At 44.6% G+C, this 17,409-nt stretch overlaps 1 protein-coding gene across 3 annotated transcripts in view; it reads right to left on the minus strand.

Annotated features, from left to right (window-relative positions):
* The window catches only part of LOC119181126 (latrophilin Cirl), a 251,259-nt gene that overhangs the window by 20,647 nt on the left and 213,203 nt on the right, over positions 1-17,409 (minus strand). For 2 of the 3 annotated variants that reach the window (XM_075874840.1, XM_075874841.1), the window contains 3 exons: positions 14,683-14,851; positions 9,750-9,917; positions 4,511-4,592 (listed from right to left, as the gene is read on the minus strand). In XM_075874840.1, the coding sequence (XP_075730955.1) occupies positions 4,511-4,592; positions 9,750-9,917; positions 14,683-14,851 (419 nt within the window). The remainder of the gene's footprint in view (positions 1-4,510; positions 4,593-9,749; positions 9,918-14,682; positions 14,852-17,409) is intronic. The other variant, XM_037432309.2, reaches the window with a different exon arrangement.

Here is a 17,409-nt window from a genome sequence, read left to right on the forward strand (position 1 = left end):
ATCCGCGCGCAATGCGCCTCATCATAAACTACCTCGACTTGGTGAAGGCGACGTGGTGCTTGTGCACGACGAAGGCACACGTCCGCTACTATGGAAGCTGGGAAAGGTTCTGGCAGTGCACCCGGGAAGGGATGACATCGCACGCATCTGCACCCTTCGACTAGCATTAGGACACACCATAAAACGACCCGTTCAAAAGTTATGCATTCTGGAGGAAAGCCAGCGTGAATTAACTGCCTTGTGATCGTCTTGGCCCCTCGGGAGTACGTTGCGGATGATTGCGGCCACGCGATAACAAGCAGGAGAACCGAAAAAAGAAGTTAGGCAAGAGCTGTCAGAAGAAAGGGACGTTCTTGGTGTAGGGCTGTGGTCTTGAATACGCGACGATTACCTTACTCAAACTCCCTCTATCATGTTAACGCTAGAACTATAAGTGTCTATTGTCGTTGTCATCTAAATCTGGTGGCAATGACTTTCTCAACGCTTCCAAACATATGCCACAAGCACAGACTCTTGAAAAGCAGTTGAATAACAACCTGCTCGTGCAAGTGCAGAAAAAGGTTCAATCATCATCACTGTCATGACTATGATCATGATGATTATCGTCATTATCATGGTGCAGCTACTAACATAATCATTACCAGATCCACACGCTCAAACCTTGGCTGCAGTGATGACATCTTGAAAGTTGAGAGTCACTTCCAATCCTATTAGGCAATGTCAACGTAGCGAGTTGTGGTTTGCAGTGCTTCATTTTGCAGAAGAACTTGAGTACTCGCATAAATTAACTTCGAAGCTACAGGACATATTTATTATGTTTTTGCCACAAGGCGGCGCCAGTGAGTGCACCGCCATAGCTGTGGTATGCAAGCGATGACAGCCTGATGTTTGGCAGTGCTGCACCTCACCAACCAGTTTTCTTGGAAAAATATCAACATAACGTGTGCTGCCGAGAGCTTTCATTGTGGTCTGACAATGATGTTCCTGTGTGAGACTGCAAGTATGGCGACTGCTGTGCAAGAGGTTCTTTCGGATGATGTCACGAGAATACCACCTATATTTCCTGTTGAGATTTGGTAGATATTATATGCGCGTCCAAGAAAATCGGTTGCGCAGCACAGAAATTTTGTGTTACTGCTGCTTTACGACTCTAAGTGGCTTGCGAGCAGGTATAGGATATTCCCACCTGATAGCAGAGCAAAAACAGTCACACATTTTAAGCTAAATTAATATTTTAGCCGATCTACCTCTATAATTAAAAGGACACTAAAGTGAAACAGTGAACTGGTTTAGATTATTAAAGTGTTCTCTGAGAACTATAATGTTGCTAATCCTGCCATCACAACTTCATTATCACAGGAGAAAGTCAAGGTTAAAGTACCATTTATAAATTTCAAACCAAAATCTGCATGTGCGATGTCACGAAATTCACAGTTTATATGTCGTATTTTACCAACCTTGGCATGACAAAATTTTAGAAAACTTGGCATGTTAGGTCTCTGGACCCATCAGCAGACAATATGCTTCATTTTTACTGATTGGGAACAACATAGGCCTTATTAGTAAACACCGTCACAATTTATGATGTCACGGTGTTTGGTGTAGAAATATCAAGCTACCACCATTTTCTTTTTGTGCGTTTGAAGCGTTGAAGGGTTTTTTAGGCGTTTGAACCACTTGAAGGGTTGCCAGAATCGGGTTGTCGCGAGTAAACGAGAGGCACGAGGCGCGTGCCGTACATGGAAGTGCGACGACGGTGCACGAGGAGAAAAGAGTCACCCGAGGGCACGCGCCCGTCTTGTAAACGCAAAGGATTAGTCCGAGAAAGGCTCAAGACACGTGACCCGAGCCGAGAAGAAAATCACAGAGGATGAGCTGGCACTGTGCATTGGGGCTTCAAACTGCATAAATCAGAAAAGTCAGTGTTGCTACCGCGATGGAAGCAGTAAAACCGCCCAGTTCTGAGGCTTCCAAGATGGATGGAGTGGCTGTCGATTTTGGAAGACTCGAGTCAGGCTGCCCGGTCTTGCCACAACCTGTCACAGTAGTTCCTGGGTGGACTAGAGCTTTTCCGCTTCGAGCCAGAATGAATACGGCCCACACCACAGTCAAAACGCCGTTGATGAGTTAGGTGGAGCCACGAAGTAAGATAAGACAGGAGTGCCGACTCCGCCGCTGCCCCACGCTTTCGCGCGGGACACATTGTGCAACCCACACGCGGTGGTCTAACACATTCCTTTGCTCGCCTACTCCACTCTTCTTCCTGCTTTCGCAATGCTTCCTCTTCTCTCGGCGCGTATCCCAATGCGTAGCGCCATCTGTACAGCTGTGCTAATAAGTGCTTGCGGGAACTGGCGAAAACCTGCGGCGGCAGTGGCGGCAGGGAGCGGCGAGCCCGGAGCGTGTCGTCTGCTACAAAACCGTTTGCTCGGCTGCCTCAGTATGACAACCAAACGAAACATATATATGCATACTCATAATTAAATGCGAAATAAAAACATCTTACCGCTTTTTTTTACAGATATGTGAAACACTACTACTGATCTTTAGACAAAGCAGACAAAAAATTCTGCTGAAAAAGAACAGCAGAGCAGGTGTATGCTTGTTTTCCATGCCTGAGCAACAGTGTTAGCCGGACATTTTCGTTTAAAATGTCTTGAATGTGCTTATTCATGCTCGAAGAGACAAGATATCTTCGTATTTGAGTGTAAAAACTCTGGGTAACCGGATAGAGTGCAATGAAGTGTTTTGTTCCCGGCTACAAGTCTGGTTATGACAAAGGGTGGGAGAAGATTCCCCTCTTCGCGGCCTCATGTGATTCGCTGCTACAGCATCAGTAGCGTTAAAAAGTGCCCGTGAGTATGCGACCCCTGAAATCGAAGAACAAAATATGTGCTCGACACTTCGAGAAGCACCTCATGTTTCATAGGTACTTCAGCGAACACAAAAGAAACGTTCTAGTACACGTGAAGAAAGTGCCTCGATTTCAAAAAGGAGCAATTTGTTCCACCTTTGAGGTAAGCATGGCTCAACTCGATGACGCTGAATATCAGGAGGGACACCGGTGCCAAAGAGCGAAAGGACATCAATTTGTCTACAACTGCATACAGAGTGGGCGCTTTTCTTTGCCCAGATAATAAATATTCTCAGCTTTGCCTACGAGAGGACTCTTTTGTTGGCCGCCTGGCAAGGATCTAAGACAACAGCTTGAGTGCGCCTTCTAACAAACAATGTGCGGCAGGAAGAGGTGCAAGCAGCTATACTGCTATAAGCGACAACAGAGACGCTCTGTGCCCCGATCAAAGCTCACTTTCAGCAATGTTGCCTCATGTATTAAGTTATATATATATATATATATATATATATATATATATATATATATATATATATATATATATATATATTATGTACGTTGTAGTGGCATTGTAAAATACTGTGTGGTCCATCCACGTTAAAAATGTCAGACATTTGACCTGTTTTGTATGAAAGAAGTAAAACGATACATTTGGGTTATTTCTTCTCATAACATTGATCCGCAAACTGCAATAGTGACGCTCGTTACAGGAAAAAATTGGTAGCAGAGGTAATGCATGCGCGGAGCAGACGACAAAACGGATAGACGAGCAGACCCATGAACGCGGCCAAGCGCGTGTCGGTGCCGTTGGCAATGACGGACGGAACCCCCGCCCGCAGCTCTGCTCGAGGCATGCTCGCCTCTGCCGCTTTCCTCTAACTTTCCTCTAACCGCGAAGCATGAAGCGGCGGCGTTGCAAGATGTGTCCTTTCCAGACGAGTGGAGCCTGCGCTCCTCTCTTATCTTACTCTGTCTTACTCAGAGTGGCCAGTTTTGCTAATAATAAGTGCATATGAGCTTCTTATTTTTCGCATAGCCACTTGTAGAATTTTGTAGAAAAGAAACTTGTCCGAGTTTTTTTTTTTTTGCTTATTAGCATGTTCCCAGTAGGTACAGTTAATTTAGTGATCATCATGGTCACCAATAGAGCATTGGTCAATGATCTTGAGTGGTTGAGTGTTGAAGTCACACACACGTTAGGGGAAATGTCAAGTAATGCTGCACTGGCAAACATGCATTCAACTGACTGGAGATTTCCCTGGAAACAACGTTAAAAAATCGAGAGTATGTGATTTTCATCATATTTCCAAATATTTTTACTGTAGGAAATAGTGAAAGTGATTTTTCAACTTCCCTTCTTATCTGAGTGACATCTTTGTCATAATCAAATAAATATTTTCAAGAACAAGAAAGAAAATCATCATGTTTCCAGTACTTTTGGGCACTTTTCGGAAATTCGTGCTGCTTTTTTGGGGCTTCTTTAGTGGTGATTATTTGCTTGCTAGCTGGGTAGCATCTGGCAACCCTGCTGAGGCTTGATGTCATAGAACTTGACAAAAGTTACATTTGCCTTGCTACAATATGACCTCGCGTGCTGTAACATTTCATTTTCTCATTTAATCTATATGTTAATGTTTTAATTAAACATTTACATACCTAGTGTAGTTGACCTAATTGAGGATGATTGTGTGACAACAGAATCCGAGTTCTTGGGTGGGCACCAAAACTGGCTTTCAAGCTGCAAAAGGAAAAGACAACATAGTGCTCGCCTACATTTCTAACACCCATAGCCAATGACAGAAGCAGCATTGATTTCATTAACCCTTTCATGAAACATGGACAAGTGGGGACATCTCACATGGAAGACCCATAGCCGCTGGATAAAAAAGAAGGTGGGGCCTGTTGCAAATCGTTGAGGCAGCACCTCAGGCCTAATTCACCTCGTGCCCGCTCAGGCATCAAGGCTTGTCTCCGGAGAAGCGCTTCCACATGCATTGGTCCAGCCAACAGTGACTCTAATCAGGTCGTAAATAACGCGTTTTGCAGTTTCACAACACAGGTTCCACACTGAAGTTGTTATTTGAAGGACCCATTACCCCACCCATGTGAACAGTTTGCCTTAAGGGTGCCAGTCTTTCGTAGAGTGGGCCTCAATACTCTCCTGAATGCTGCCCGTTTGAGTCACCTAAAATTAAAGGTGCCAGAAGTATCGGCCCACCAAAACGCACCATGAAAGCATGTACAATTTAAATGAAGGCCAATTTAGTGCACCAACAATGCTGGTCGGGGTCCAAAAACTGAGTAAAAACAAAGAGTTTACAATGCAAATAAAATGTATTCTCAGTTAACGCAGTACCAGCGCTACACAAACTTGTACAGTCAGTATAGGTATTAACAAACACACTGCACTACATATGCAATCTCATGCGCTACAAGAGCACTTAAAGGCCTTCCCCACACGTGTGTAGTCCACGATTCAAATATTTCTCTAGCAGAAAACACTCAAACGAACTCTAGCCCTGATCGTCATCACTCGATTGCTTCACGATCCACTGACCACATTACACAACTATCTAATAACTCGAAACATTCAATTTCTTCACTGAGTTAACCTATCTGCCCCTACCCTCCATCACCTTTTGTTTGGGTCCTTCCCAGTTTCGCAAACATTTCAAGTGATCGCTTGGCACATAGCACGTACCCCCGCAATAGCTCGTGCCCACGCAATAGCTCGGACCCCTGCAAACAGTCGTCCCTAAAAGAGGCCTTACAATGATGTCTCGAATTCTCCCAATCTGCTTGGGTGTTGCGCTGTCATTAGTTTAATGGGTAAGGCCGTGCCCTGGGCACCTTTTGATACTTGTTTTATTCTTTCATTGCACGTGCCTGTGGAGAGTCAGCACGATGGCTTGATGCTGTTGTATGGATCAAGCGGCACATGTTTGCCTTAGAGCTCGTTTGTGAAAAAAGAAATGCTCATTAACGAATGACACGCTTTTCGACAATCACAGGGGAATACGTGGTACTTCACAGTAGCATCACGTTTGAGCTGCTCAGCGGCACACAAAAAAAAAAATACATCTGCCAGACGTGTGCACACCAGAGAACCGTACTTAAGCACAGGAAACATGAGCCAAGCTAACCCCACACACAATTTCAGACAAAAAAAAAAAAAGGAAAAATCATGAGAAAGCACACAAAAAAGCACACAGAAATGCATAAATCTTGAGGTGATGACATTGTACCATGAAGTGTTGTCTGCTTTGATGATAGGAGTATCAGTGCCTTCACTATAAAAGCAGCCGCAACAGTTAACTCAGCAGAGATGCGCTCGAGCATTGATGGTGATGCGACACAACAGGCCATGGCCTCTTTTTTATTAGCGGCCGTGGAAGAACACAGCTACATCGGACATAGTCATCACTGGCTCCGTCTGCAACAATCTTTTCTTGATGACGAGTATAGTCCTCACCAGCCGTGAAGGTGTTTGAAAATTGGAGGCTCTTAAGCTTCGCCTTTAAGATTTGAACCTGTTTTCTCTGTGTTTTCAAGCAGAAATGTGGGTGAGTGGTAGAACATTTGTGTACCACGCATACGGCCTCGGTTCTATCCTCAGTCGGACCGAAAATTTTTAAAATTTTTTTATTCTTAGTGCGTACTTTTAGTGGATGAAACCGTTGTGAACTTGCTATGCACCCGCTACGTAGTCTTAAAGAGCCAGTAAGCAGCCCTGAAGTTCAAAAAAATTTAAAAACAGATATATGTGCAGTTTTTCTTTGCGAATATCCTGCCGCAAAAATTTTGCAAATATTTGCTATATTAAGGAAGTTACAGGGGTTAGAACATCAGTCTAAGCTGGTTTCAAATTTTCGCGCGGCCTCGCCCCCCTTATCCCTTCCATGAAGGGGAAGGCGTAGCCCAACGTCGTGACACCGCCAACTTTGGTAAAGTCACACCACGTCAGCGATTGACGCCATTGGCGAACTCGATCAGCCGCAACGCACTTCCGCTTGCTGCGAAGCGTGGTTGTTTGTTTACCGTTTGCCCCACCAGCCACGACTGAACCGTGTAAGCGTCAGGTGTGAAGTGTCGACCAGAAACGATCAGGTCCCCAGCGTATGTCGCTGGATGGCCTATTCCCTTCAGTTATGCAGTGCGCAGGGCCTTATCGTGAAAAACCCGGTGCCGATGCTTCTCCGCTGCCCAGTCGCTCGATTTGCAGCCGACAACAGGGCAACACTTTTTATTCGTGTTGCTCATGTCAAAGGCGAAGTACGTTCGTACGTGGGCACAGGCGCTGTAGTTGAGCGAGGAGTGTGCACGTGCACGCGACAACTGCGAGGCTGGTTCTTTCACCGCAGTGCCAAGAAACAAGGGGCAGTTTCGTAGCTGTGGGTGGGAACAGGAACTGACGTTGACTTCACTACTGTTTTTTCACACCTGATTAGGCCAATGGGCGAGCTGCCTTGGCGAGCTGCGTGGTACGTCACGTCGCTGATCGCCAAGTTGACGTCACTGCGCGTGCAAGGGGGTCGGTCTGGCGTAGAAAATATACGCGGGAATTTTTTTTTGAAATAGAGGCCCTGTACCGCGCGCAACGCTGTAATATTCAGAAAACATGGTCTAATCTAGAAATTGCCAAGCTTGTATGGGGGTTGTAAAAAAAAAAAAAGTCGGAGCCTGTTTACTGGCCCTTTAAGGGAACAGGTGCAGTAGCGTGTGTCCTTTTTGTAGTGGTTGATCGCCTTGAAGCCCCGAAGCCATAAGGATAATTACACGTTGTGATGGCCACTGGCAATGGGCGCTTGTACCATGCATTATTACTGCAATATTTCATGTTGGATTGTTAAGCGTGTATACAGGAGGCATGTGTATGTAAAGCATGAAAGATACTTGCAATGCATGTCCAAGCAGAGGAAATTCCTTTGACTGTATTCACATGCAGAGACGTGGCCATGTGGTAGAACATCCCCTTGGCACCCCAACGATCCGAGTTCGATCCCCACATAGACCCGAACGAACCTAGTTTAGTCCCCACATAGACTGAACGAACCTAATTTGGTCCTCACACTCACAAATGGTTTTTTATCATTTATTTTTAACGCGACAGTGTTAGAGGGCTTGTGTCGCAGAAATTCCGCCGTCGGCATCGGCACCGTTGGTTGTGAGTGAAAAATTGAGAAAAAGCAAAAAAAATAAAGAATAAAATTTTCAGTCCCATTGAGGATCGGGCCCAGGCCATTCGACTGGCAAGCAGGTGTGTTACCACAAAGCCACAATGTTACTTGCAGCTGCTTTAGAAAAAAACACTACATAGATGCCATGTAGTAGAAGGAGTCTCTTTAACGTATTTTGTTAGACAGGTGTCACGACGAAAACAAGCCCATTCGGCGATTTGTAGGAGCATTTGAGAGGCCATCAAACTACGTCGAAAAAAGCCGGAATAGTGCAGCCATCACCGCTAAAAACACACAGGAACTTTCAAACTGCTCTAAAAATGGACAACTATGTCCATCTAGTAGAAAACATATCATGCCTTTCTAGAGGCGTTGATCAACCAAACAGCAAAGGCTAGATAATGTGCTGCCATCTGTGAGGTATTGGAGACTCTTTATGCCCCTTCAAGGAAATTCCATTTCAACAAACCACAAGACTTGCATAGATTTAGCTTTTCATTCTCACGACACCATTAAAGAAGTGAAGTACTGCAGTTGCCATTTCGCTGACCATAAGGTGATGCTTGTTGCGGTTGGCCAGATGAGGTCTCCAGAAGAACAAGTGGAAGAATTGCCAGATAATTAACGCAAGACAGACAACAGAATGTGACCATTTACGAATACAAGTGTCACATCTACATACAGTTCATAATACAGGACCATGGGACTATATAACTGTACCATCGAAAACTTGTACCATTACTATAGATACATTGCGCTTGTGCATGCACGTTTGTGTGAGTGTGTGTGTAAGAAACATATTAATAAGTATGCACTTAGCTGTTGAAGGGTGCACTAGGGGCCTGATTTTGCTATCACGTACGACTTTTAAAGGCGAAGCTTTAAGGGTCCCCCAATTTTATTATTATCGTTCTAGATTTTGCAGTCACGCTTAAGATGATTTTATGCTCCCAACCAATGGCACCGACGCCGGAATTTCTGCAAAACAAACTCTCTAATGCTATCTTGTTAATATTACACATTTTTTACAGGGACACCAAGTGTGCAAGCAATGAAGACCCCCGACTGTGTTGAAATGAACATGAGCCAAATTGAAAGGAAGTAAAGTGGATGATCAAGCACCATTTCTGTCAGTGGGACCCAAAAAACCTGTGACCTATGTGTCCAATGCTCTACTAATTAAGCTACAACAGAGAGCAATCCTTAGTTCACACTGTATGGTACTCATGTGCACATAATCCCTGGGATCCAGCACAACTCATAGCCAAGGTAGCGAATTGCAACAAAAAAAAGACTGAATAGGAGAACCGAATTTCATTCCATTCACCCAACTATTAAAAAAGCCCTTGCTAAGACACTATATTACATAGGCTAACATAATTTCTTGCCCAACATGATGCCTGTGTAGAGTGTTTGAGCAAATTAGTCTTCAGTACCTGCATGGCTCTGCGGTAGAATGCTCAGCTGCAACACTGAGGGCCCATGTTCAAATCTCATTAAATCCCATCCCAGGTATTTTTTCTCATTTTATTTTTTTCATGCGTAGTGGTTACGCCACCAACGGTGAAGCCGCTGAACGCAAGAACAGGAACCTCAAAGCTGCGCTCCAGAACATGTCAAGTGTCAGGTTACATAATGAAACTAAAATCTAATCATAAATCAGCTTCTAATACAATTACGACACACGGCCTTTTTTTAGCCAGTGAATGGGTACACACACTGGGGGGCAGTCCTCCTCCACAGGATGGGGCCGAGTGGGTGGTGCCATTAGAGTGCGTGAATGATGGCCCTTCCGAGGACTTCTCACTGCGCAGGCACGTTGGCAACCACGGCCAGTGCTCCACCAGCTGCTTGTACTCCTTGCGCACCTGGGCACCCAAAAAATACTGCTGGGCCCACCTCTTTGATTTATTTCAATATATTCAAACATTGTGCATATATGACAGCAAGAATATCTGATTATTTTAAGAACTGCCTCTAATTTCATTATCGTACATTTCAGCACGGTGTAAGAAAAATAACTTAGGTGTGGACACTCTCTGCCCGCCATGAAGGAGAGCGCGTCCAGATAATATTCGCCTTTAATACATGCGCCGGCCGCAGTTTTGTGGGGGGCACTGCGACATGGGGCCCAGACAACACTCGATGTCCTGAGGTCGTCCTGATAAGGTACAATCGTCCTCGCACAGTTCTCATTGAACTTAGTACTTACTGAGGACGACACAAGCTGGTTTGACCTGGAAACGACTTTTCGAGTGCTTTCTGAGGACAACAATTGGTCCGGAAAAGGTCCTGTCAAGGATATTTTGAGGATGACAAAAGCATTGCACTGAGCAATTAGATATAATTACTCAAGACCTTTGCGCACTAAACAGATGCATTTCATATGTGAAAGCTTTCTCCACAACGTTGGTTTCATACAGCCATAAAGTTATTTTATATTTTTGCCTCGTTTATTTCTTTTTTGAAAGAAAATTTTCAAATTATGCATTCTGCTTAATGAGACACACATAATTAATTGGCTTAGGTATCGAACCTGGTATTGTGAAATGTCCATTTAAAACACTGTGTTCTTAAATGTCACAGCCTCAAATTAGTCATTATACGTGTAACACATAATACAAACTAGTAGCTGGCAACCATTGACCATGCGGCACCATTCTGGATAGTCAACTAGCCAAGCCATTCCAAGCCAACTGACTGTCAAAATGAGGTCTGTCAGGGAAGGTGCTGTGTACTAGCGAAGGTTCGTGTCTTTTGTTGTTTGTGTGCATGGTTAAAAGTGAGATATATGTGAGAGTAAGTCCAAGATGACGACGGGAGGTAAATTGCCGTGTTGATGGGTGCACTAGGCTGCTCAACGTTCCGACTAATCATGGATGTATTGTCACCAGCTGACCGCGACTAGGTGTGGTTCGAAGCAGACTGGAACATCAGGCAGTAGCGATCAATTGTGCTTCGAAGCAGCCTGGTCCCAACGTGAAAGGATCGACTTCTGCATCTGACACATGGCCCATCCTCGGGCAAGTCAAGTCAAAGCCCATGTCGAGTGTACTGGTAGGCTGTCTTAGTGAAGCCTCTAACACTAGTGAGTGCATTGGGCACGATACACGTGGTGATGAGGACACTGTGTCAAACTTTTTAGGAAGATTACAAACGTGGCTGATTGAGCTGTATTGACTGCCTTGATACTGCTTTTCTTTTTTCAGACTATACCTGGAATTGAATGCTTGACAAAGCTGTCAGTTGTGATTAATTACTGTTAAATAAATTTCAGTCAGCAAGCTTTGTTTTGTCACCTCTCTGTTGACTGATACAACAGAAAGATTGTATATATACACGAGACCTCGCAGGAGCTTTTTTTTTTTTTTTGATGTATGGAAATATCATGAAAACAAGTAAATCCTAAGTAGTATCACTGCCCACAGTACCAAACTGGCCACACAATCATTGTTCTGAAAAGACGCTGAAAAAGTCCTGAAGTGTTGTTTTGAGCATGTGCTGAGGTTGTTATGTGTATGGACAAGGGGACGGGATTAGTGCCATCCTAGTACCATAAGAGGACATTCTGAAGGCGTCATATTGTCCTCCCGGAGGCATACTGAGGACGTCCAGAGATTGTGTTTGTGTTGTCTGGAGGGCTTAAAAAACCTATTGCGACGAGGTGAACGCGCGTTTTTCTTCATTTTTTTTCACCTCATTGCATTTCCTTTAACTATGCACGCTCGCAACTAGAGCAAGGAACGCGTACCGCATTTCTCACGACCGTGCGTGTGAGCACCTTTTCTGCTCCCTGACTTCTCCTGTGCGCAACACCGTTACGGACGCTACCCACGCAGCTCGTCTTCTGTAGTACATGCGCCGGCCAAGATTGTGTGGGAGGCGCTGCGACATGGGGGACGAAAGGAGGAAAGAGGCGAACATTATGTGGACGCGCCGTTGGGCACTCCAGGAGTGTCCACAACTCAATTATTTTTCTTACATCGTGAATTTAGGCATGTTGGTATGATATTGCCAAATGCACTTCGTTTTGTAATTTGATCTAACTGGGCCATTACACATACAAATGAACCACAATTATACAATTTTCAGTGGCACACACAAGGCTGTCATATACTAACTTGGTCGTCATATAATTGAATAACAAAGAATATCACCCTAAAAGCAAGTAAAGACTACTAAATAGGCCCACAGCTTAACACTGTGCTTTTCCAAGGAAGACAAAATGAATTATTTTCGGAAATGGAAGCTAATGGCATCATTACTTAACTGAAATCTTTATTCTCAAATTTAAAAAATCAAATTTAGCGTGCATCTTCCTCCTGACAAATTTTATTTCTAGTGAGGTGCAACTGGTTACGTCCCGCTGGTATTATGAACGTTCACGTCAAGTGAAAGTTATTTTTCTTGGTCCCTTTGCACGCTCAAGGCCTGTGATCATGACTGCCGCAAGCAAAGGGAGGAGATCAGCTGTATGTCGGCAAGGAAATGTTCTGGCAAGCTGAAGCTATTCTGTGCAGATTTAGCCTGTCTAGATAATGACCCTGGACATGCACACGATAAAGGTGTATACAGAAATGCACGAACTGACAGGTGAACAAACTTTTCATTCCGAGACATACTGTCTCACTCTTCCTACTTTTATAACCATAAACCTAGGGTAATGAACATTCTTATTTTGCACTCGCGAATATTTGGTGAGCGCTTGATTTGAGTAAAAATGTTTTTTTCTTTTCTCGGACAAAATCAGAAAGTTGTAAGATGGAGGTCGGCATAAAATTGCGTCATATAACCAAGGTTCTTAATAATGTAGAATCTCATTATTTTGAACACACTTAAATAGAACTCACAATGTGGCCCCGTCAAAGCTATGTGTATTCCAATGGGTGAAAACACCCTGCAATTCGAATGCGCAAGCACTTACGACGGTTTATTTGAACATACTGCGCTCTTAAAATGCTCTCAGAACCACGCCCAATCCTACGGCAGCACCACTCAATGCTGCGCACGTAGAAGAAAAAGAAAAAAATGAAAGAAAAGGCTGCGGCGGAATCTTTTCTTTCTCTCAAATGCCGATCTGGGATGCGCCAGTGCCACGCTTCTCCCTTTCCCGTTCCTGCCACATAGAAACCCTTCTCCTTTCAACATCGTGCACAAATAGAGAGAGAGAGAAGAAAAAGAAAGCTGTCGCGAAGTGTTGGCTTTTTCTTTAATGCCGATCTGCCACATGCCGATTCCACGCTTCCCGCTTTCCCGTTCGTGCCCAGAAAAAATTACTGTCCTTTCAACACCGTGCGCAAAGAAGCTGCCGCAGAGTGTTAGTTCTCTCTCAAATGCCGATCTGGTTCTCTCCGCGTGGAGACGCTACTCCTTTCTTGTCATGTGCTGGTCATGCTCCAGCTGCGGCGCCGAGGGTAGCAGCGGAGACGCAGTCATTGCTGTTGTTTTTAAGTAGTGTTGGCACTGGAGTTAGCCGCGCGCTACTTCTCTTGATAGGAGAATGCTGAAGCGGAAGTTGAAATGCTTTGCAATCTGCGTGCGAAATTGATTGACCGCTGCAAGGCAAACGTGTGCAGACGCACATCAACTATTACTTCAATTAATGACGGATGTCCTCTGATTTGTGAATAAATGTAAGTCTTCTGAAGCTTCCCCCTCGTGTGTTAGCTCAATGCACATGCGCCACTGCATAGTGAACCCTCCGTTCATTTATCTTTCATTACTTTGAACTTCTTTTCATTCAAAAAAATTTTCGGGCCCCCTTAAGTTCCAATTATCGAGATTTGACTGTACATTGTTTCCATAAGTATTTTGGCCGGATAAAACTGGTTCATTGTAAAATGCCAGTTGTCGCGAAACTGGGGGACATATTTCGTAACAATATTAACTCCGTATTCTCTTCCGTAACAATATTAACTGAAGTTCCACTGTATAACCACAGCCTTGTGCAAACCACGCCTGAGTGTTTGGGAACCTTTAAGATTACTATTCTGGAATCTTGTGATGAGCTTGAGCATGCAGCACGAGCAGTAAAGTTTATGGAACATGTCACAAATGATTCAGTTGTGCAAGCAACATCCTTCTTAACATATTTAAAAAGCACATGCAAAATGCAAGGAACCCATGAATGCATAAATCCCGAACCTATAACTGGTAGACCAAGGAGGTTAGAAAAAATCCTGAGTGGGAGCTTTCACAAGGTTTTAGGCGCTGATGTGAAGGCAGCATTTGCCAAGAATTTACCTCAAAACATGGACCTTCTTGCATAATGCCCAATCACGGATTAAGTGCTTTTGTTTTGCTAACATAAACGCCAGCCAAAATATAGAGCAAGAGATAACTGTTCTAGACAAAGGTAATAAATCTGATTGAGTACAAGCAGCTTGATTTCTTCTTAAATTTGTTAAGGTCCTTGGACTTCTTCAGGAAACCAGTGACACTAGGACACCCGCTGAGCAGTATCTTTATCGAAAAAGTACCACTTTTAAACTTGTACGGCATATGAAGCAAACAATGTTGTTTCTTCATAAGATGGTGACTGCCTGGCTTCACTTTCGAAACTTAATATCCACTACAGCAGTCTTTATAATTCAAATTTCCTTAAAATGGATCCATAGATCACTCAGAGAAACGAACATTAGCGATTATCACCTTGTCGTTCCTAAGGCAGTGAAAGACGAAGATGAAGAGGCCCTGCAAGCTGTTGAGAAAGGTGAACAGGTATGCCATGGCCACCGACTCGGCGCTGAGATAGAGCAGGCCAAACCCCCATGTGAGACCGAGCAAAACAACCAGCACGGCCGCACTGCGGATCCAGATCCTGGAGAAGATAATAAAAATATGCTGCATAAACACCACCATACTTTTAGAAGGCTTGTGAAAATATTTGAGCACTTTGATTTCAATGACTATTACAGTATTCCGATTCGGCTCATTTCAAAGTTATGTTATTATCAATTTCTAATCGAAATGAACAATAAGTGCATATAAATCCACATGTGGTGTGCCCTGCAAAAGTGGTTTTGCTGCAGTCAAAGAATGATTTACCATGAATACACCTGTCCAAGAATAATCCACACTGTCATGAAGTTTCACTTCAAGGTTAAATGAACATACAGAGGAACCTCATTATAAGAGACACTGATGTAACAGACGAATGGATATAAGAGACACCAGTGAGACTACATTAAAATTAAAAAAAAAAAATGCTTACGCCCCGCCACGGTGGTCTAGTGGCTAAGGTACTCGGCTGCTGACCCCCAGGTCGCGGAATCAAATCGCGGCTGCAGTGGCTGCATTTCCGATGGAAGCGGAAATGTTTTAGGCCCGTGTGCTCAGATTTGGGTGCATGTTAAAGAACCCCAGGTGGTCGAAATTTTCGGAGCCCTCCACAACGGCGTCTCTCATAATTACATGGTGGTTTTGGGACGTTAAACCTTACATATCTATCTAAAAAAATGCTTACGCTGCTTACAAAAGACACAATACAGTCGAACCCTTTTATAAGAAACACGAGTGTGCTACATTGCAACAGGGTTTAATAAGAAAATGCATATGTGGTATCCTGCATATAAGACACACCTCATATAAGCGACCGGAATCGTTCCTTAGTGCATGTCTCTTATGAACTGGTTCAGCTGCATTACCCTCACATCGATTCATCATTTTCAAAGTTTAAATACTGGTTTATATGCTGTATGCATAGTAAATTTTAAAGCGTAACATTAATATTATACCGGTTATCACTCGCATTCTACTGAAAGTGATATCCAAAATTGCTTTTACTTACATTGAACAAAAATTCAGCATATGCACATGCCTCCTTTCAATTAAAGAAAAAGTATTGGGCAGGTTAAGTGGGCCCTGACAAATATGCTCCTTTTTCCTTGTACAGTCAACCCTGGGAATATCGAACTCAAGTACATAAAATTATTCACTATATCGAACAGTCGATGAAACCGCTTGAAAATCCCATGCAAAAATTATGGGGCTGTTGCATGCATATATCGAACTCCCGCACAGCGTAAAATCTGGTATATCGAACACTATGCCAGGCCGAAGCCCGCAAAGTGAATTTATTCTGACAAACATTGATCATTTTTCAGATGCATTCTATTAAGTTTCGATTCGTCTTCCCGAACAGGTGACGTAAAGGCAGTGCGATTCGTTGGTTGCGCAGCATTTATTGTAAGTGCACCAGCGCATGATGCGTGGTAAGTCGTAGGTTAAGATGTGGGTCCGGCAGCACGCTAACACTGGCCCGTGCTAACGTTCCTCGCTTCTTCCTGGTGCAGTTTCTCGGACTCTGGAGTTTGCAGCTACTGGAGCCTTCCGGCCCCCGTACCCCGTTCCCACCATCTGCTGTTAGGCCATGACCGGACACGACGCCTCTGCTGCCCGAGGATCATGCGGTGGGGCTGTTCTGGTCCTCAAATCAACCTGTCTTCGGAGCATCTCGGTCTGCACACTTCGTGCCCGGCCGTCGACCCTATCAACAAGCATCGTGGCTTTCAGTCGGCCATTTGAACACCGGAACCTCCCCTGTACATTCCACCTATGCGTGGGATTTGGTTAAAAAGCAAGCTCAGAGCAACACTCCTTTCAGTGGGTCCGGCAGCACGCTAACGATGGCCCGTGCTAACGTTCCTCGCTTCTTCCTGGTGCAGTTTCTCGGACTCTGGAGTTTGCAGCTACTGGAGCCTTCCGGCCCCCGTACCCCGTTCCCACCATCTGCTGTTAGGCCATGGCCGGACGCGACGCCTCTGCTGCCCGAGGATCATGCGGTGGGACTGTTCTGGTCCTCAAATCAACCTGTCTTCGGAGCATCTCGGTCTGCGCACTTCATGCCCGGCCGTCGACCGTATTGACACGTGCGGTTCTTTTGGTTTACGAAGAAAGCCGCTATCACTTTCTGTTAAGCGCAACGCAGGCCGCGTTTATCTTGTATGCCACTCTGGAACGCGTTATGACGCGTGTATAAAAGACTGACACGTGCGGCTCTTTTGGTTTACGAAGGAAGCCGCTATCACTTTCTGTTAAGCGCAACGCAGGCCGCGTTTATCTTGTATGCCACTTTGGAACGCGTTACGACGCGTGTATAAAAGCCGGCGCAGTGCGCCACTGGAGTCCCCAGCAAAACCAACTAGTCACCGAGCACTCCTGGTGCTGCCGGGCCCACGGCGTTTTTGTTTCATTGTGAGTGATTGTTCTCATATGTTACTAAGCCTTCTCTTGCTAGCTGGTGATGTTGAATCTAATCCCGGCCCCGACAAAGAAATTCTGAAAGTTTTGAATGAACTGCAATGCGGGCAGACGGTGATGCTGGCGCAGCTAAAGTCGATTGAAAAGAAATTGGCTGATCATGATAAAACTTTCAGT

This window comes from Rhipicephalus microplus, chromosome 10, assembly GCF_043290135.1.
Source record: "Rhipicephalus microplus isolate Deutch F79 chromosome 10, USDA_Rmic, whole genome shotgun sequence".
Taxonomy (NCBI): domain Eukaryota; kingdom Metazoa; phylum Arthropoda; class Arachnida; order Ixodida; family Ixodidae; genus Rhipicephalus; species Rhipicephalus microplus.